General features: G+C 42.4%; 1 protein-coding gene across 1 annotated transcript in view; it reads right to left on the bottom strand.

The window, feature by feature from the left end:
• Nucleotides 1-21,131, bottom strand: part of LOC126108378 (autophagy-related protein 9A) — a 167,451-nt gene extending 146,320 nt beyond the window's left edge. Inside the window, exons 1-2 of the mRNA XM_049913591.1 lie at nucleotides 20,974-21,131; nucleotides 4,719-4,890 (exon numbers count right to left, since the gene is read on the bottom strand). Coding sequence (XP_049769548.1) covers nucleotides 4,719-4,845 — 127 coding nt within the window. The 5' untranslated portion in view covers nucleotides 4,846-4,890; nucleotides 20,974-21,131. The remainder of the gene's footprint in view (nucleotides 1-4,718; nucleotides 4,891-20,973) is intronic.
• Between the last annotated feature and the right edge of the window lie 368 nt (nucleotides 21,132-21,499).

Below are 21,499 nucleotides of genomic sequence, written 5' to 3'. Positions count from 1 at the left end.
CAAAGCCTTTATAGACGATCTTTATGACAATTTGCTTTGAAGGGATCTCGTTACGAGTTAAGTTTTGGGGACCTGATCAAGAGAGGGTAGTCTGTAGATCTTAACTACTGCAGCTATTCTGGAATCAGGTGCTACCGTGACCATTGTGTGTTGTCCATGACTTAAAGTTACCATATCTCATGCTCTAAGATCGACGCACCTTTCCACTCAGTATAACGGTGCCTCACGGCAACAATGACAACACTGACAACGAAGGAAGATGCGGTAGAATATCTGATACCTGGCGGCCAGGGGAGACGCAACAATTCGTCCTCGCACTCACAAAACTGGTCTCCGAAGACGTGAGTTGTGGAAACGGTGGCTCTATTGTCTCCGAACACGGAACTAGCACTGGGAAACAAACACTGTACCCTGCGACGGACCTGACCACTCTAAACGGTCACAATCCTCGGCAGTAATACGACCTGGCTGAATAACCGTACGGGCCGTGGAATACCACAGGACAGCTACCCAAATCGTCATTGGTCCCCCGTCACTCTCCAAGAGTATAGGAACAGTGTGAAACCAAATTCATCCGACGTAATTACTTTCTTCCACTGCTCCATAATTTTACGACTCGGGCACCACGTTTTCTTGCTACGGGGCATTCACATCACACTGACGTGTAGTTTTGGCACTGCAGCTCGCCCTACAATTACCTGCTTACAGAGCTCCGCTCGTGTCGCTTTGCTGCCAACAGGGTTCACGAGTGCAACATTCAGTTCTGTAATGACTTTTGCAGCTTTCATCCTCTTAATTTTCATCAGAATGTGCTTCGACGACAACCTGTCACGATCGCTCGACACACATTTTTGTCCACGTCGTGACTTGGCGGACAATGAGTCTTTGATACGGTGTCTCTCAAAATGGCAAACACTTCAGTTATCTCGAATGAGATTTTCACTCTGCAGCGCAGTGAGCGCTGATATGAAACTTCCTGGCAGATTAAAACTGTCTGCCCGACCGAGACTCGAACTTGGGACCTTCTGAGCTACCGAAGCACGACTCACGTCCGGTCCTCACAGCTTCAGTTCTGCCAGTATCTCATCTCCTATCTTCCAAACTTTACAGAAGCTCTCCTGCGAATCTTGCAGAACTAGAACTCCCGAAAGAAAGGACACTGCAGAGACATGGCTTAGCCACAGCCTGGGGGATGTTTCCAGAATGAGATTTTCACTCTGCAGTGGAGTGTGCGCTGATATGAAACTTCCTGGCACATTAAAACTGTGTGCCTGACCGAGACTCGAACTCGGGACCTTTGCCTTTCGCGGCCTTCTCAACTGGAAACATTCCCCAGGCTGTGGCTAAGCCAAGTCTCCACAGTGTCCTTTCTTTCGGGAGTGCTAGTTCTGCAAGGTTCGCAGGAGAGCTTCTGTAAAGTTTGGAAGGTAGGAGACGAGATACTGGCAGAAGTGAAGCTGTGAGGACCGGACGTGAGTCGTGCTTCGGTAGCTCAGTTGGTAGAGCACTTGCCCGCGAAAGGCAAAGGTCCCGAGTTCGTCTCGGTCGGGCACACAGTTTTAATCTGCCAGGAAGTTTCACTTCAGTTACCTTGGTTACAGAGGCACCCACCATATCGGCACTGACAATTTGTCCGTGTTCAAACGAACTGAGCTCCAATGTAATGCACTAACAGCTACACACAATACTGTTCTCACTGACACTTGTAGTGTATTGCAGACATTGTGCAGGTGCTATCTGCGGTCAAATATGACACCACGGCCAGTAGCCTCAGCTGCTATATGCACCGATGTTCGAGCACACACTTCTTGCTGAATTTCCGTATTTTTGTCCGACTCCTGTAAATACAAGATGATTTTGATAAATGTCAACAAACCGTAGGAAATGGTGTTCGAGAGGAAAAGGAGCAACAGAGGCGATGGGGTATGCTCAAAATGTGTTCCAAGGAAGATATATCCACACGAAGGTGCAAATAAAAGAGCTTTGGCAGCTGCACCACTGTCGATTTTTCTGCCTCCACAAAATATGATAAAGTATGTTTTATAATCTATTTTTACACACAGTAGCAGATTTTGTGTTTTTTACTTGTTATTTGTACAATGACTATAAAATGTTTATAATTATTATTTAACTGTCTCGAGCACAAATTTTTTTAAATACAATTAAGAGTTTTGGCTACACAATACACATCTTCATAACCTACAATGGGAGTAAAACAAATTACATTATTATTAATTACTACATTAAGAGAATAAAAACAAATAACAGACGTTATAACAAAAACATGATATGCCTCTCATTCTGCTGTACTGCAAGAAGTCATAATGAGTGAAAATAACACAAGTCAAAACTGCCATGCATGCTTCAACTGGTTATGTATAGGATTCAAAGCTATCCTAGACATCGTTGATGCATGCATAATGTGCAAAAAATTAGAATTAGGCCTCTATCAAATATTTGGAAAGTACACTGGGAGGACAAAATTATATACCTGTGTGTGTGTGTGTGTGTGTGTGTGTGTGTGTGTGTGTGTGTGTGTGTAAACAACCATGCATGAGCAGTGCTTATTAGACGGAGGGGTTCAACAGCTGATCAGTTCCAGTATTTCCAACAGGAAGGAGGCTCGTGTTGTCTGTAGTTCAACCGTGCCTAGACAGTCAATACCGCAATCTACATTGATTGCATCTGCATTGTTACTTTGTGCCAGGAAGGGCTCTCAACAAGGGAAGTGTCCAGGTGTCTCCGAGTGAATCAAAGCGATGTTGTTCGGATATGGAGGAGATACGGAGAGACAGAAACTGTCGATGACATGCCTCGCTCAGGCCGCCCGAAGGCTACTGCTGCAGAGCACCACTGCTACGTACGGATTACGGCTCGGAGGAACCCTGACAGCAACACCACCATGTTGAATAATGCTATTCGGGCAGGTGCAGGACGTCGTGTTACGACTGAAACTGTGCACAACAGGTTGCATGATGCGCATCTTCACTCCCGACGTCCTTGGTGAGGTCCATCTTTGCAACCACGACACTGTGCAGCGTGGAACAGATGTGCCCAACAACACGCTGAATGGACCATTCAGGATTGGCATCATGTTCTCCTGACCGACAAGTGTCACATATGCCTTCAACCAGACAATCATCGGAGACATGTTTGGAGTCAACACAGTCAGGCTGAATGCTTTGGACACACTGTCCAGTGAATGTAGCAAGGTAGAGGTTTCCTGCTGTTTTGGGGTGGCACTATGTGGGGCCGACGTACACCGCTGATTGTCACACAAGGCGCCATAACGGCTGTACGATACGTGAATGCCATCCTCCGACTGATAGTGCAGCAATAGCGGCAGCATATTGACGAGGCATTCATCTTGATGGACGACAATTTGCGCCCCCATTGTGCACATCTTGTGAATGCTTTCCTTCAGGATAAGGACATCACTTGACTAGAGTGCCCAGCATGTTTTCCAGACCTGAGCCCTATCAAACCTGCCTGGGGTAGATTGAAAAGGGCTGTTTATGGATGACGTGACCCACCAACCACTGTGGAAGATCTACGCTGAATCACCGTTGTGGAGTGGGACAATCTGGACCAAAAGTGATACGATAAACTTGTGGATACTATACCACGACAAATACAGGCATGCATCAATGTAAGAGGACGTGCTACTGGGTATTACAGGTACTGGTGTGTACAGCAATCTGAACCACCACCTCTGAAGGTCTAACTGTATGGTGGTATAACATGCAATGTGTGGTTTTCATGAGCAATAAAATGAGCAGAAATGATGTTTGTGTTGATCTCTATCCCAACTTTCTGCACAAGTTCCGGAACTCTCGGAACTGAGGTGATGCAAAACTTGTTTTCATGTGTGTATTTATGTACACACAGTAATTCTCTATTGCTATGACTGCGTTTTTGCTTTACCTAAGTTAATTCTATTTTTATCTCAATTCGTGCATACATGTCACTCTGCTTTTCCATCAGCCAGATGACATTTGTTTATTCTTCATTTCTAGTATTTTCTATGCCGGCGTTCATTTTTGATGTGAAATATACCACCGGCACTAATTTTAGTGCATGTTTTTAACATTTTATACATTATCTCTTTTCCAAATTTATGCTATTCAATCATCTCAGTAATATGGAATATGACCGTACCAGTTATACGTAACTTTGTCCTCTCCGTGTACTTTCAGATTATCTGATGAAGCCCTACCTGGGTGAAATGAGAAATAAATAATTTGTAAATTTGTAACTCCTGATTGCCTTTACAGTTGAATTAAAAAGGAAGTTGATTTAGAAGTAAAGTCTGTTTTTTTTTTTTTTAAATATTCCAGTGTAACTGGATAGATAAAAAAATCTACTCGCCAAGTGGCAGCAAGAGAACATACATATAAGGGCATTTAAATCTGCAAGCTTTTGGAGCCAGAGGCTCCTCCTCCTGCCAGAAGGGCTGAAGGGAAAGGACAAGGGGTAGAGGAAAAGGACTGCTGAGGTCTAGGAAATGAGAAGAGTTTTGAAAAGTTGCCCAAAACCCTGGGACACAGGAGGCTTACCGGACTGGATCTGCTAAGTCTTCCCTGACCATGGTTTTGGGTGACTTTTCAAAACTCTTCCCATTACCCAGACATTGCAGTCCTTTTCCTCTACCCCTCTACCTTCACTCCAACCGCGCAACGGTACAGACTCGACCCGACTCGCTGAGTGCACACACTCACCGCGGCCACTCTCGGGCACGACGTGGATCATGACTCCGCTCTCCTGGGGCGTCTCGTCACCGGTGTCCGCCGGGTCAGCCCCGAAGGGCTGCAGCGGCTGGTAGCTCGCCTCCAGAGTGGCCGTCATCCTGACAGTCGGCCGGTCTCCGCTTCACGGACTGCGAGGCCTCCCCTGGAACCAGAAATGTCCGTTATCTGTGCATTTTTTTTTATTCCCTCCCCCCCCCCCCCCCCAACACTACAATCTGGACACATAATATGTTATCAAGAGTTGTGACTCTAAAAAAATGGAGTAAGACTACCCTATCATGTTTATGGCAATGGTGTAAACGGTATATAAAATTATCATTATGAGGGGGACAAACTTGTACAAATCATTCGTCATTCAGTTCAGAATTTTTTGCAGTAGCTGTGTTTGCAGACAAAAATCACTGGCTTTCAGGTCTGCCATTATGCAAATAATTTTTTTTATATAAACTCAAACAAGTTTCAGCACCTCTGTGCTGTCTCATCGGTTATTCTTTATTCAATTCTGAAAATACGTGAGCATGTTATAAATAATACACTATGTGATGAAAAGTATCCAGACACCACCAAAAACATACATTTTTCATATTAGGTGCATTGTGCTGCCACCTACTGCCAGGTACTCCGTATCAGTGACCTCAGTAGTCATTAGGCATAGTGAGAGAGCAGAATGGGGGGCTCCGCAGAGCTCATGGACTTTGAACGTGGTCAGGTGATTGGGTGTTGCTTGTGTCATATGTCTGTACACCATATTTCCACACTCCTAAACATCCCGAGGCCCACTGTTTCTGATGTGATAGTGAAGTGGAAATGTGAAGGGATGCATACAGCACAAAAGCGTAGGCCGACCTTGTCTGGTGACTGACAGAGACCGCTGACAGTTGAAGAAAGTCGTTATGTGCAATAGGTAGAATCTATCTAGACCATCACACAGGAATTCCAAACTGCATCTGGATCTGCTGTAATTACTATAATAGATAGGTGGAAAGTGAGAAAACTTTGATTTCATTGTTGAGCAGCTGCTCAAAAGCCACATGTCACACCAGTAAATGCCAAACAACACCTCACTTGATGTAAGGAGCATAAACATTGGATGGTTGAACAGTGGAAAACGCTGTGCGGAATGACAAATGAGGGTACACAACGTGGCGATCCGATGGCAGGGTGTGGGTCTGGCGAATGCCCGGTGAACGTCATCTGCCGGCGTGTGTAGTGCCAACAGCAAAAGTCTGAGATGGTGGTGTTATGGTGTGGTCGTGTTTTTCAAGGAGGGGCCTTGCACCCCTTGTTTTGCGTGGCACTATTACAGCACAGGCCTACATTGATGTTTTAAGCACCTTCTTGCTTCCCACGGTTGAAGAGCAATTCGGGGATGGCGACTGCATCTTTCAACACGATCGAGCAGCTTTTAATACCGCATGGCCTGTGGCGGAGTGGTTACACGACAATAACATCCCTGTAATGGACTGGCGTGCACAGAATCCTGACCTAAATCCTGTATTACACCTTTGGTATGTTTTTGAACACCGACTTTGTACCAAGCCTCACTGACCAATATCTATACTTCTCCACAGTGTAGCACTCAATGAAGAATGGGCTGCCATTCTGCAAGAAAACTTCCAGCACCTGACTGAAGGTATGCCTGCAAGAGTGGAAGCTGTCATGAAGGCTAAGGGTGGGCCAACACCATACCGAATTCCAGAACTACCGATGGTGGACGCCACGAACTTGTTAATCATTTTCAGCCAGGTGTCCGGATACTTTTGATCACATAGTGTCACTATTCTAACAAAATTAGGCTTGAACACAGATTTTGTCTGTTGTTGTTATTACCTTAATTTTCACTACATTATTGGGTTATGCAGAACCCTTCACACATTACTGTATGTTCGTAACCTGTCATCTGCAATAAAATGATATAGCTCTGAGTCTGAATGGAAAGTTATCAGCTCACTTTACCTATAAACGTAATTTTACTGCACACAAATATTTAGAGGCCATATCTTGCAATTCACTGCCGTTAGTTTCGAAATATCTGTTCTCATCTGTTGTTTAAATCCACAGACACAAAAATTGTGAAAGACTGTTACTCAAGAGCAAGGTCACCTGTCTGTAGGAGGACTGGTCAAGGTCGACAGGGGGGGACACTGAGTATTTTTAATATCTAGGACGATGAATGGCAACATGTAAGTTGCAATAAAATAACTGCAGTTCCGCCCTGTTAAAAACCTACATAACACCGATTTTTAAATCATTTTCTCGAAAGAAAAGCACCTGACTACACTATGTTTCTTCCTTTCCTCTGGAACTAGGGAAAAGGGGAGTGGGGGGTGGGGGAGGACATGGCCACACCTGATTGCTCACAAGTGGGGTTCCACAAAACATTTGTCACTTTTTTTGTATACATTTCAACAGCAGATCTGTCTTCATTTCTTTTATCGTTGTCCCACATTGCAACAAGGTTCAACACTGTTATTAATGAATTTGGCATGGTTAATTTAAAGGATTTGTACGCCAACTGCCTGTGTGTAGTATTAATCAACAGGTGAACAAAAGCGAAAGTTTTCTTAATGTCTGCAAATCCTTTAACTGAGGCGCAACTCTGGTACCAGCCCAGCACTCACTCACCTAATGGAATGTGGAAAACCGCCTAAAAACCCCTTCCAAGCATGCCGGCACACTGACCCCCCTCGTTAATCTGCCAAGCTGATCTGATTCGATCCAGGGCCAGTGCATTTCCCCATCCCACAAGCAGAACTATAACAAGGGTAGCTATCTGGGCTGCGTGAATTTCAACAACAGACAAAAACAGGTATTTCGGAACTAGCTGCAAGCAATAACAAAATACAGTAGCAAAACGCTTTTGTGCAACAAAACTACATTTTCATATAAAGTGATTTGTTAATCAGCAAAACTCACAGCAACACCATTTAATTGTAGATGACAAGTTACAAATATACAGTAATGCACAGAGGGTCTGCATAAACTGATAGTACAGAGAAAATTAAGGTAATGACAACAATAGGCAGAAACATGTTTAAGCTTAATTTTGTTATAATAATTATTAGTTGAAATATGTTAACATTTTACAGAACTCAATAAAGAATACCTCTGATGACGGCACAGGTGGTGAAACGCGTTTGGGATTATACAACAAAACAGTTGTTTGCGTGATAGGTGGATGAGAAATTGAGTAAGAATACTATACAAAGCCGTTCTGGTGCTGGCATATGCAGACGATAATGGTGTAATTGTACAAACTCACCGATGTACTTATGTCGTTACCAATATTTCTCCTTTCACAAAAAATGGCTAATAGCATGACAATAACACTAAGACCTAAGTTGACCTTAGTGAAACCTCGAAGTGTAAACATTGATACACAAAGGATTCAGACACGTGCATATCCATGTATTCAACAACTTACCAAACCCCATTTAGTGTCTTTTAGATAATGAGGTGTAGTTTAAATCTGAAGTAAAGAACTTCCAAAGGGGAAACTCCTACTCAACTGAAAAATATCTTCACAGACACTCTAAAATTTGATGATTTAGATTAATACATGGCTAGAATTATAAGGTATGTCCAAATGAAAACGAGGCTACAGTTATATGTAACACTATTACAACTATTGTTCATTTGGAACTGCACAGGTTTACATAATTGCCACAGACATAGACATCGATCCCGGCGCACAGGACAGAGCGGATAGCTTCAGTGAAGAAACTCCTGGGCTGCGGACAGATCCACGTTTCTGCAGTGTTGTGCACTTCCTTGTCACAAGTTAACCTCTAACCTTTCAGAGATCATTTTAAGGGACCAAAAATCTGCGAGTTACACGGGGAGATGCCGGGGCTGTAAAGAGGACATTCAAGGACTGCTCGTCAATACTTTTGAAAGAGCTCGGGCGTCTTTTTGACGCCGTGTGGTCAACTGCTGTCCCGCAGAAGCACTACGCATTACGAGAGCTGGCTGCTGCACTCTTTCTCGACGTCCCGCTCGTGCCTCGGCGACGTGTCGCATAACTGCTCGGCATTAACTGTCACACCCTGTGGTAGCCGGTCGACGAGTAGTTCTCCAACTCTGTCGGAAAAGAAATCGAGCGTCACTTTTCCGGCCTTCGGGGATCAGGGATGCCGTCAATCTGTGGTCGTCCTTCCAAAGCAGCGTCAAAGTGGTGGCATCACGTATCATCACGTGCCACAATACGAGTGACAAAATCTTTTTCTCACTCTGCATAATCCGATAGACCGATGGGGCAAACACTCATTCTTTTGTTTCTCTGAAAGATGCTTGGGCACCTACTGTGCACCAGCTTTTCCAAATGGAACTTCTCGCTGATTACAAATGTGAGGTGGAAAACAAAAGTTAACATGTGAGGAAGGTGTCAGAAAGGACATAAGGAAAACTGGAATTCGAGAACAGAGGAGTTGAGGACTAAACGGGAAAGAATGAAATATTCGTGGAAGGCCAGGCCTCACACGAAGCTGTCGAGTCACTGACGGTGATGACCCGACAGATATTTTTGTATGAAAAAATGTACTTACACCACTCGGTCAAAAGTATCTGGACACCTACTAGTTTACTTTAATACAGGGCATGTCACCTCTGTCTTCGTGACAAGATGAACTCTGCCGGGGACACCTTCAGTGCGGTACCCCAGTGCCTGCGAGCGAACGGCAGCACATTCTCCGAGACTAGTAAAGGTAGTGACGTCAAACGCCAGGATACAAGCCGAAGTCGATGTTCCGATTCGTCCTAGAGGTGCCACACAGGGTGCAGTTGGCACTCCGAGTGGGCCAGTCCATTTCGGGAATGCCACCACCCACAAACCGCACGCTATACGACAGGCTACACTGCCGCGCCGATTGTCGTCCTAAACTGTTCCCCTACTGTCCACATTACACGGTGGTGTAAAATGGTTCAAATTCTTCTGCATTTAATGTTTTGTTAAGTGAAATAAGGGGACCACACTGTAACCACGAAAAACATTTCTGTACCGTAACACCACCCGTTCCGTACTTCACTGTCGGCATTACACGCGATGGCAGCTAAGTTCTCAAAGTGTTTGTGAAACCCGAACCCTCTGTCGGACTGTCACAGGACCATTTGTCACACTCTGTATCACTCATTTCCAGCTACTCGCTGTCCAGTGGCATCACTCTTTACACTGTTTCGAATGCCGCTCAGTGTCGATTACAGAAATGTGTGGCTTATGAGCAGCTGCTCGACCCGTGCGGCCCACTCTCCTTAACTGTCTAGACACAGTCATCGTGTGAGCTGAACTGCCACTAGCACTTCGAGCAGATTCTCCCACAGATTTCGTGCAATTTTCTACGACCACCCTCGGCATCACTCTACAGTCCTCGCCGGTCGATACGCGAGGTCTGGCCGGTCTCCGATTAGCGGCGACCATTCCTTCACGTTTCGACTTCACGATCGCATCACTGACAGTCGACTCTGGCAGCTTCGGAGATGTCGAAATATCTCTGACGGATCTGTTACTCGCGTGGCATCTGCCTACCGGACCACAACTGAAGGCACCGAGCTCTCCCGACAGACCCGTTCCGCCGCTTCTGTCGCCGTATCGAGAGCGCGGTACTCCCCGCCGGTGTTCGAACTGCATTCGTGACATCTGGTGGCCGACTGTCCATTACGTGTTACTGTTTTTTGAACAAGTGCTCGTCACACGGGATCGGATCGACTACCTGCCACTTATATCGCTATTTATTATTTATTTTTGCGCTTTCAATTTAGGGGAAATTAGCCCACTGTCTAACATTACTGAAGAATGTGGAATGTTTATGCACACGGTGCAACCCGTCTCCCACAAGCACACTGTTTTTCACTTTATAATCCACCATTCGCAATAATTTCTGTGATCCACCACTGCCTACATTTCACTCCTGTAGGGGTCACAAAGACGAGACCTGACGGATTGCAGCATGCACAGAAGTGCTCAATCAATCTTTCTTCCTGCACTCCGTATGTGACGAACGGGAAGGAGCTCTAATAACTGGTACAGAGATAAGTAACCCCTGCTGTGCACTTCACAGTGGTTTGCAAAGCACGGATGTAGACACAGTTTTGAGCAAGATGTACACACAATCGGAGCAGTAACAAAATAGCCTATATTATACACTGACAGGAAAGAAATTGCAACACCAAAAAATTAATGAAGAGTAATGAAATTTTGGTACATTTGTCTATATAACATATTTAAATGATCAACATTGCAAGATCAGAGATTAGCGTAAACACAAGGTATGTCATTGCAAACGCAAAATGTTTGTACATTAATAACCAGTGTAACTGACAGAATGTCGAATGCAAGCATGCAAACGTGCAAACGTGCATGAATTGTGTCGAACAAATGCTGCATATCAATTAGTGGGATGGAATGCCGTGCCTGTTACACTTGGTCAGTCAACAAAGGGACGGTCAATTCGGTCCGTGGATGACGCCGGAGTCGTCTTCCGACGATATCCCGTACGTGTTCAATTGGAGACACGTCTCGCGATCGAGCAGGCCGAGGCAACGATCCAACACACTGTAGGGCACGCTGCGTTACAACAGCGGTATGCGGGCAAGCATTATCCTGTTGGAAAATACCCCCACCCCCTCCCAAATGCTGTTCACAAATGGCAGCACAACAGGTTGAATCACCACACTGAAGAACAAATTTACAGTCAGGGTGTGAAACCACGAAAACTGCTCTTGCCGTCGTACAAAATCACACCCTAGACTGCAACTCCAGGTGTAGGTCCAATGTGTCTAGCATATAGACAGACTAGCAGCAACCCTCAATTGGCCGCCTCCTAAATAACGCACACTAGAAACGGCTTTCACCAGGAAACACAACATGCCTCCATCCTGCCCTCCAAGGAGCTCTCACTTGACACTAGTGGATTCACAAGTGGTGGTGGTTTGCTGTCTGTGGAATGCACAATACAAGATGCCTGGCTCAGATCTGTCCTCGAAGAAATCGATCTGTAACAGTTTGTCGTGTCACTGTGGCACCTGCTGCTGCTGCTCGAATTGCTGCCGCAGATGCAGTACGATGCACCGGTGTCGTACGTTGAACACGATGGCCTTTCCTCTCGGTAGTGCCATGTGGTTGTCTGGTGTCTAGTTCTTTGTGACTGTACACGCTAAACTTTCGCTGATCCGGCCATTCGTGGCCCATATGGGTGCCGAATTAGTGGGAGTGCCGGATTATTGAGTGTCTCAAATTTATTTTATTTGTTTATTTATTTTGAAAACATAAGGGATATACAGGGTTATTACAAATGATTGAAGCAATTTCACAGCTCTACAATAACTTTATTATTTTAGATATTTTCACAATGCTTTGCACACACATACAAAAACTCAAAAAGTTTTTTTAGGCATTCACAAATGTTCGATATGTGCCCCTTTAGTGATTCGGCAGACATCAAGCCGATAATCAAGTTCCTCCTACACTCGGCGCAGCATGTCCCCATCAATGAGTTCGAAAGCATCGTTGATGCGAGCTCGCAGTTCTGGCACGTTTCTTGGTAGAGGAGGTTTAAACACTGAATCTTTCACACAACCCCACAGAAAGAAATCACATGGGGTTAAGTCGGGAGAGCGTGGAGGCCATGACATGAATTGCTGATCATGATCTCCACCACGACCGATCCATCGGTTTTCCAATCTCCTGTTTAAGAAATGCCGAACATCATGATGGAAGTGCGGTGGAGCACCATCCCATTGAAAGATGAAGTCGGCGTTGTCGGTCTCCAGTTGTGGCATGAGCCAATTTTCCAGCATGTCCAGATACACATGTCCTGTAACGTTTTTTTTTTTTCGCAGAAGAAAAAGGGGCCGTAAACTTTAAACCGTGAGATTGCACAAAACACGTTAACTTTTGGTGAATTGCGAATTTGCTGCACGAATGCGTGAGGATTCTCTACCACCCAGATTCGCACATTGTGTCTGTTCACTTCACCATTAAGAAAAAATGTTGCTTCACCACTGAAAACAAGTTTCGCACTGAACGCATCCTCTACCATGAGCTGTTGCAACCGCGCCGAAAATTCAAAGCGTTTGACTTTGTCATCGGGTGTCAGGGCTTGTAGCAATTATAAACGGTAAGGCTTCTGCTTTAGCCTTTTCCGTAAGATTTTCCAAACCGTCGGCTGTGGTACGTTTAGCTCCCTGCTTGCTTTATTCGTCGACTTCCGCGGGCTACGCGTGAAACTTGCCCACACGCGTTCAACCGTTTCTTCGCTCACTGCAGGCCGACCCATTGATTTCCCCTTACAGAGGCATCCAGAAGCTTTAAAATGCGCATACCATCGCCGAATGGAGTTAGCAGTTGGTGGATCTTTGTTGAACTTCATCCTGAAGTGTCGTCGCACTGTTATGACTGACTGATGTGAGTGCATTTCAAGCACGGCATACGCTTTCTCAGCTCCTGTTCCGATTTTGTCTCACTGCGCTCTCGAGCATTCTGGCGGCAGAAACCTCAACTTTATGAGTTTTTCTACGTATCTGTAGTGTGTCATGACCATATGTCAATGAATGGAGCTACAGTGAATTTACGAAATCGCTTCAATCATTTGTAATAGCCCTGTAGTGTACTGTACTTTATTAAACCAAAGCCTACAATTTTAAAACAAAGAGGATATACTTCATTAAATCCAAAAATACATTAATTTTCAAAGAAAAAACTTTGCCCTTGAGGGTATACTGTACATAATTATACAGTCACATCACCCACTATGAAACACGAGACAGGCAAAATACCTTCGGTCTTTAAGAAGTATGTAATAATTCCAACTGATTCCAATTCTAAAGAAAGCAGATGCTTACAGGTGTGAATATTACTTTAATAAGTCACAGTTGTAAAACAGTAACACAAATTATTCAGAGAAGACTGTAAAAGCTGACCTCAAGGAAGATCAGCTTTGGTTCCAGAAAAATGTTAGACGATATGTTACAGAAAAGCAAAACTACTGCTATATTTATAGTATTTGCAGACTTCGATAAAGCTTTCAACAATGCTGGCTGGACTACAGTGTGAAATTTTGAAGGTATCAGGGATAAAATACAGGGAGCAAAAGGTATTTTCAACTTTTACAGAAAACAGATGGCAGCTATAAGAGGGGTGGGGGGGGGGGGGGGGGCGGAGGGGGGGATGAAAGGGAAGCAGCGGTTAACGAGGCAATAAGACAGGGTTGTACCCTATCCCTGCCCACCCTGTACACTCAGTAAGCAGTGAGGGAAACCAAAGAAAAATTTAGAGTAGGAAAACTTCAGAAACAAGAGATCAAAACCTCGAGGTCATGACATTGCTAATTCTGTCAGAGACAGCAAAAGACTTGGGAGAGCAGCTGAACAGAATGGACAGGGTTTTGGAAGGAGGATATAAGATGAAATCCACAAAAGCAAAACAAGGATAACGGAATGAAGTGACGTTAAATTACAAAGCAGGTTAGAAAGCGATAGTCTGAAAGTAGTAGATGAGTTTTGTTATTTGGGGAGCGAAATAACTGACGGCTGAAGTACAGAGGACATAAAGTGAAGAGAAGTGTTTCTGAGGAAACATCAAATATAAATTTACGTGTTTGGAAGTCTTTTTTTGAAGGTATTTGTCTGGCATGTAGCCACATAGGGTAGTGAAATGTGGATGGTAAACAGTTAGGATAACAAGAGAGTAGAAGGTTTTGAAATCTGTTGCTACAGACAAATGTCGAAGATTAGATGAGTAGATCATATATAACTAACAATATGGTACTGAAGAGAACTGTGGAGCCAAGAAATTTGTGGCACAATTTGATTGTTGATACCCTCCATTATATGCATAATCTATAAAAGTTGTGTGTATGTATGAATGTAACACATGAAAATGAGCAAAAATATTTTATTATACCCGATATTAATGAGAGTTAGAAGGACATCAATGACACACCTTGACGCAGAGGTACATGAGACCTAACTAGATTTTTGGTAAAAATATTACTGAGTAGAGAATTCTGAATGTAATTCACTGATATTGTATTATAGCTTGATTAATAACTACTATGTATGATGCTGGTGCTGTGAATGGCTGAAAGCAAGGGGAAACTACAGCTGTAATTTTTCCTGAGGGCATTCAGCTTTACTGTATGGTTAAATGATGATGGTGTCCTCTTGGGTAAAATATTCCCAAGGTAAAATAGTCCCCCATTCGGATCTCCGGGCAGGGACTACTCACGAGAACGTCGTTATCAGGAGAAACGAAACTGGCATTCTATGGATAGGAGTGTGGAATGTCAGATCCCTTAATCAGGTAGGTAGGTCTGGAGACACTGGAAGATTTCAGACAGATTATATAATGATATGACAGAGATTTAGAAAACAGGTTTTAAATTGTAAGACTTTTCCAGGGGCAGATGTGGACTCTGACCACAACCTACTGGTTATGAACTGTAGATTAAAACTGAAGAAAGTGGAAAAATGGAGAATTTAAGGAGAAGGGACCTGGATAAACTGAAAGAACCAGAGGTTGTAAGGAGTTTTAGAGAGAGCATTAGGTAACAATTGACAAGAATGGGGGAAAGGAATACAGTAGAAGAAGAATGGAGATGAAATAGTGGAGGCAGCAGAGGATCAAGTAGGTAAAAAGACGAGCACTAGTGGAAATATTTGGGTAACAGAGGAGATACTGAATTTAACTCATGAAAGAAGAAAATATAAAAATACAGCAGAGGAGGCAGGCAAAACAGAATACAAACGTCTCAAAAATAAGATCGACAGCAAGTGCAAAATGGCTAAGCAGGGATGGCTAGTGGACAAATGTAAGGATGTAGAGGCTTATCTCACTAGGGGTAAGATAGATACTGCCTAAAGGAAAATTAAAGAGAACTTTGGAGAAAAGAGAACCACATGTACGAATATCAAGAGCTCAGACAAAAACCCATTTCTAAGTAAAGACGGAAAAGCATAAAGGTGGAAGGAGTATATAGAGGGTCTTTACAAGGACGATGTACTTGAGGACAACATTATGGAAATGGAAGAGCATGTAGATGAAGATAAAATGTGAGATATGATACTGCATGAAGAGTTTGACAGAGCACTGGAAGATCTAAGTCGAAACAAAGCCCCGAGAGTAGACAACGTTCCATTAGAACTACTGATAGCCTTAGGAGAGCCAGTCATGACAAAACTCTACCATCTGGTGAGCAAGATGTATGAGACAGGCAAAAAACCCTCAGACTTCAAGAAGAATGTAATAATTGCAATCCTAAGGAAAGGAGGTGTTGACAGGTATGAAAATTACCGAACTATCAGTCTAATAAGGCACGGCTGCAAAATACTCACACAAATTCTTTACAGACGAATGGAAAAACTGGTAAAAGCCAACCTTGTGGAAGACAAGTTTGGATTCCATAGAAATGTTGGAACACGTGGGGCAATACAGACCCTATGATCTAACTTATAAGAGAGATTCAAGAAAGGCAAACCTACCTTTCTAGCATTTGTAGTCTTAGAGAAAGCTTTTGACAAGGTTAACTGAAATATTCTCATTCAAATTCTGGAGGTGGCAGGGGTCAAATACAGGGAACAAAAGGATATTTACAATTTGTACAGAAACTCGATGGCAGTCATAAGAGTCGAGGTCCATGGAAGGGAAGCAGTGGTTGAGAAGGGAGTGAGACAGGGTTGTAGCCTATCCCAAATGTTAGTCAATCTGTATATTGAGCAAGCAGTAAAGGAAACAAAAGAAAAATTCAGAGTAGGAATTAAAAAACATGGAGAAGAAATAAAATGTTTGAGGTTTGCCAATGACATTGTAATTCTGTCAGAGACAGCAAAGGACCTGGAAGAGCAGTTGAACAGAATAGACAGTGTCTTGAAAGGAGGATATAAGATGAACATCAACAAAGGCAAAACGAGGATAATGGAATTCAGTCAAATTAAATCAGGCGGTGCGAGGGAATTAAATCAGGAAATGAGACACTTAAAGTAGTTTTGCTATTTGGGGAGCAAAATAACTGATGATGGGTGAAGTAGAGAGGATATAAAATGAAGCCTGAAGAAAAGAAATTTGTTAACGCCGAGTATAGATTTTTTAAATGTCAGGAAGTCGTTTCTGAAAGTGTTTGTATGGAGTGTAGCCATGTATGGAATTGAAACATGGGCGATAAATAGTTTGGACAAGAACAGAATAGAAGCTTTTGAAATGTGGTGATACAGAAGAATGCTGAAGACTATATAGATAGATCACATAACTAATGATGAGGTATTGAACAGAATTGGGGAGAAGAGGAGTTTGTGGCACAACTTGACTAGAAGAAGGGATTGGTTGGTAGGACATGTTCTGAGGCATCAAGGGATCACCATTTTAGTATTGGAGGGCTGTGTGGAGGGCAAAAATCATAGAGGGAGACCAAGAGATGAATACACTAAATGGATTCAGAAGTATGTAGGCTGCAGTACGTACTGAGAGATGAAGCAGCTTGCGCAGGATAGGGTACCATGGAGAGCTGCACCAAACCAGTCTCTGGACTGAAGACCACAACACAACATGACGCTTATTGTAGGCAATGTAACAAATGAACAGAGAATTTTAAATTTGATGCAAACTTCGAAGCTCATTTACTCAGAATACTGATTTTGTCTCTTACACCCCTTTGCTTTCCTTCATTTCTATTGACCTGCCCAACACTGTGCCCTTTAAGCCCATACTCTTTATTACGACTGGAAGAAAGCTCCTCCAAATGTCTGATATATGGACTGGAGTAACTGAATTGCAAATTCATCACTGAAAGACTGTAATACACTCCCTTGTTGTTGCAAAAATGACTGTGACGATAGCTCAACTAAACTATTTGGCATTCATGTCGATTCAAAACTGACATCTTGTTGCCATTGTGGCCTTAGTCGAAAGAGTGGTCCGATGCAGATATCCACATAAGTCTATTATGTGCAATCCTTTCCATATCTGAATACCTACTGCAACATACGGTTTTTTGTACCTGCTTACTGTATTCGTCTCCTGGTCTCCCTCTACAATTTTTATCCCTGCACACTTCCCTCCAATGCTAAATTGGTGATCTCTTGACATCTCAGACTGAGTCCTATCATACAATCCCTTCTTTTAGTCATGTTGTGCTGCAAATTTCTTTTCTCACCAGTTCTATTCAGACCTAATTAATTATGTGATATATCCATCTATCCTGTTACCTTCAGAGACATCAAAGGAACAGCAATTTAGTACTGGAAGAAACTGTGGGCAGTAAGAATCCAGTATGCTGATTCATACGGATTTAAGCTGCAGTAGTTATTCGGAGATGAAGTGGTTTGCACAGGATAGAGTTTCACGAGAGCTGCATCAAACCCGTCTTAGCACTGAAGACCAGCACCACGACGACAACAACAACAACAACAACTACAACTTCCAGAACACCAAAGTGAGTCCGCCCAAGCAAAGCTGTAGAAGCACCACCAGGAACAGTCTATACACAACTATGATTCACATCACAGGCTGGTTACTGACATCCCAGTTACAAAACTTAAAAAAGACACAATACAGTATTATGTATATATGGACACAATTACTTAATATGCAACAAATTCAAGCATGCTGTGTGTCACAAGTCTTCTAGAACACTGGCTAAAGACAGATTACGCAAAAAGGATTTTAGTCAGGCCTGGTGATCTGGTGGTAAATGCATGGAAACCAAAAGGTAACAGTATCGAAACCCACAGAATTTTTTCAGTCTGCCTGTACCCAAGCTTTCACTTTTCAATGGTGTGACAATTCACCAAGGATGACACATTTCAGATTCAACCTTAAACTGTAGGTCTCCTGTCTCTGCTTGGATAACTGGTGTAGGTTAGACGGAACAAGAGGAATGTTTCCAACAAGAGTCATGAGCATTGACCAGTGACACAATGTTAATGGCTGGTGTCACATCACCTTTTGGTGCTTATATTCGCAGTTTTGTTGTTAGTTGGCAAAGCCAACAAATGTGAAAGAAAAATAACTAATTATAGTGGCAAATTAATCTGTAGCTTAGCCCAACATACAGGTCAGGTTGGACAGTAACAATTTGGTTGAGAGTTGGTGAAGCCAATGAATGTGACACTAAACAAAACCTGGCTGTGTTACAGACTGATCTGTAGCTTCACACATTTGAAAATAAGCACCAATAATGTCACATTATCGTCGTCACATTGTATACGGTGTTTGTTACATATTTCCTATACAACTGGTCAAAGCAGACAACTCGTATTGAACAATGCTCTATACTCAGAGACAAACAAGTTACTGAAGTAGGCCCAATTGACAGACTTGAACTAGGCAACTGAGCCACACAAAAAATATATATGTAGATTATTATTATTATTATTCTATACATGAATTTAAAACATTTGAGAAAAGATATCTTTTCTATTAATGCTGCTGTTGCTTCAATTGGTATGACTACTAATATAATTTTATATGTCTAGTATTGTACTGTATAATTAGATTTTTAATGTGTGTATTGTTAATTGCATTTGTTGCATGCAACTGACTTTCATTAATATGAAGGTAATAATGATACATGTGTTTACATAATGATGGGATCTCTTACTCTAGACAAACCATGACAACATCAATAGCATGTACAATGCTCAAAATATTGTTGTACTGCTCAAGTACTGCACATATTGAATTGTCAGTTACTAACGAAAATCCTAGTTTTGCAAGATAATAATTAAATATAAAACATTTAGGAATTGCATCCCTCACATGCTAACATTTGTTGGTAATTCTGTCTCTTCCAAACAGCATTGTATAACAGCAATTGTGAAAATAAAACCAAAAGGTTACTTTATCATGTCATCATGAAATCAAATGGAAAACTGTGCTGCTAAACATGAAACCATTGTTTCCACTTTTCAATCCATTGATTTCTGTGTAAAATGCTTTTGAGGATTACCACTAAAATTAGAAGTACAAGCCTGATTCAAGTCACACTGTAAAACTTGAGAAATTGTTAAAATAGCTCTAGGGAATGGAGACACCATGCTTCTAAAATGTAAGGGCACAGAGAACGCTTTAACAACACACATCTACAGAATACTGAAACACACACAGCATTATCCATAAATAACACCGGGTGCTTATCTTCAGAATCAGATAACACTGACTTAAGAACACCTAACAGAAATCTTAGGTCATTCACATCCTGCATATCTATTTACATGTTACCCACTAATGTGTAAAGCACCTGTAAATAAAAGCTTCGAAAATGTTTTACATAGCAGACCTATAACAGCTCTGACTACAAACTGCAATAATACCGAAGAATGTACTAGCTTTGACTGGCTCTTCAAAATTAAAATGTGAATGAAATGCTCTCCAGGAAACAGTGGTGTCACCAGAAAACTTCCCTCGTTAACTGCTAATTCACGATCCATCAATAATATGACTTTAGAACATTCTGCTACACCGACAGTGAATTATGCATATAAGCTGTATGCTGAAATATGGAATCCATATAAACTTGAGAAGTGTAACATTTGATGCTGCTCTAGTTTAAATGTCAAGCTACACAACAACAACTTGGTAATTTCATTTTCTGATTACAGGACGTTGTTAAATATCGTTGAAACAAAATTCAAGCATGAGACTTTATTGCATTTTGAGAATATAGAACAATCCCTCTGCAAGCAGGGGTTTCAGCTCAAAACTATGAAACACAGTGCTCGCAACATCAAAGTTCTAATAACTTTTCTTATAATGTGGTGATGAATTTAAAACTAAAAACGCGGAATTCCTGTAATTTTGGTTGAAAGACACAATACAGAGTACTTCATACTACCCGCCAAACGCCTCCTATTCTCGTCGTCGATCTTTATAACTCACATTGTTTACAATTATGAAGTTACAAGCGAACACAGATATTAACATATCGCAGCACATATTCAGTAAGCGTAACTACACTCACGAAGAGTGCAGATCAAAATTTCGACACTGTTTCAAAAAACAAGATGTAAACAACGTAACTTTGCAGTGATATGTATTAAGACCTCAGGAAGTGAAAAAGCTAAGCTATTTAAGTGACTAATGTAACCTCACCATTCTACGTCTCAAAGCGCAGACGACGAAACGCATGCGAACATCTCACAGTTCCGCACAGCAGTGACCTTTAAATATAACTCATTACACAACAAAAAACACTACTTGACAGCTGATCTCAGTAAACAAATCGAAACACACAGTACTCACCTCGGAGAGTGATCCAAAGCTCACACTAAGCCTACAGACTGGGCGTACTATCGCCACATGTTAATCGAATTTCTTTGTGTCTTCTTCGCATATAAGTCCATATTACGAAAACTAAGCGAATACCTTAAATCTTCACACTGCACCACTGGCATTTTTCCTTTGTCAGTGCGAATGACTGTCGCGCCTCTAGCGGCCAAGTGGGGCACCAAACGAATTGCTTGTTTTGATTAGTAATGCGCAGAAATTGGTAGCTATCTGAAGTACGTCGTCATTGTCTACGTATGTAGTGATATGTTCCACGTTGGAATTATGTAGAAATTAATTCAGCTGTTCTAGTAAATAGTTTGTTTATATAAAACAATAAACGAATGTAATAAAAATGAAGAGTTTTGAAAACAAATGGTTTCATGTTCATTTGGTAGATTCACAAGTAGTCTTCGAGTCCGATGACAGTAATGAACATATAAAGGTCACTAATTATAAGTGAACGAAACCCCACCAATTAACATTGTTAGGATAAATATGG

Source organism: Schistocerca cancellata, chromosome 11, assembly GCF_023864275.1.
Source record: "Schistocerca cancellata isolate TAMUIC-IGC-003103 chromosome 11, iqSchCanc2.1, whole genome shotgun sequence".
NCBI classification, from domain to species: Eukaryota; Metazoa; Arthropoda; class Insecta; order Orthoptera; family Acrididae; genus Schistocerca; species Schistocerca cancellata.
Note: the sequence above shows the minus strand (reverse complement) of the source record. Positions and strands in the feature narration are given on the sequence as shown.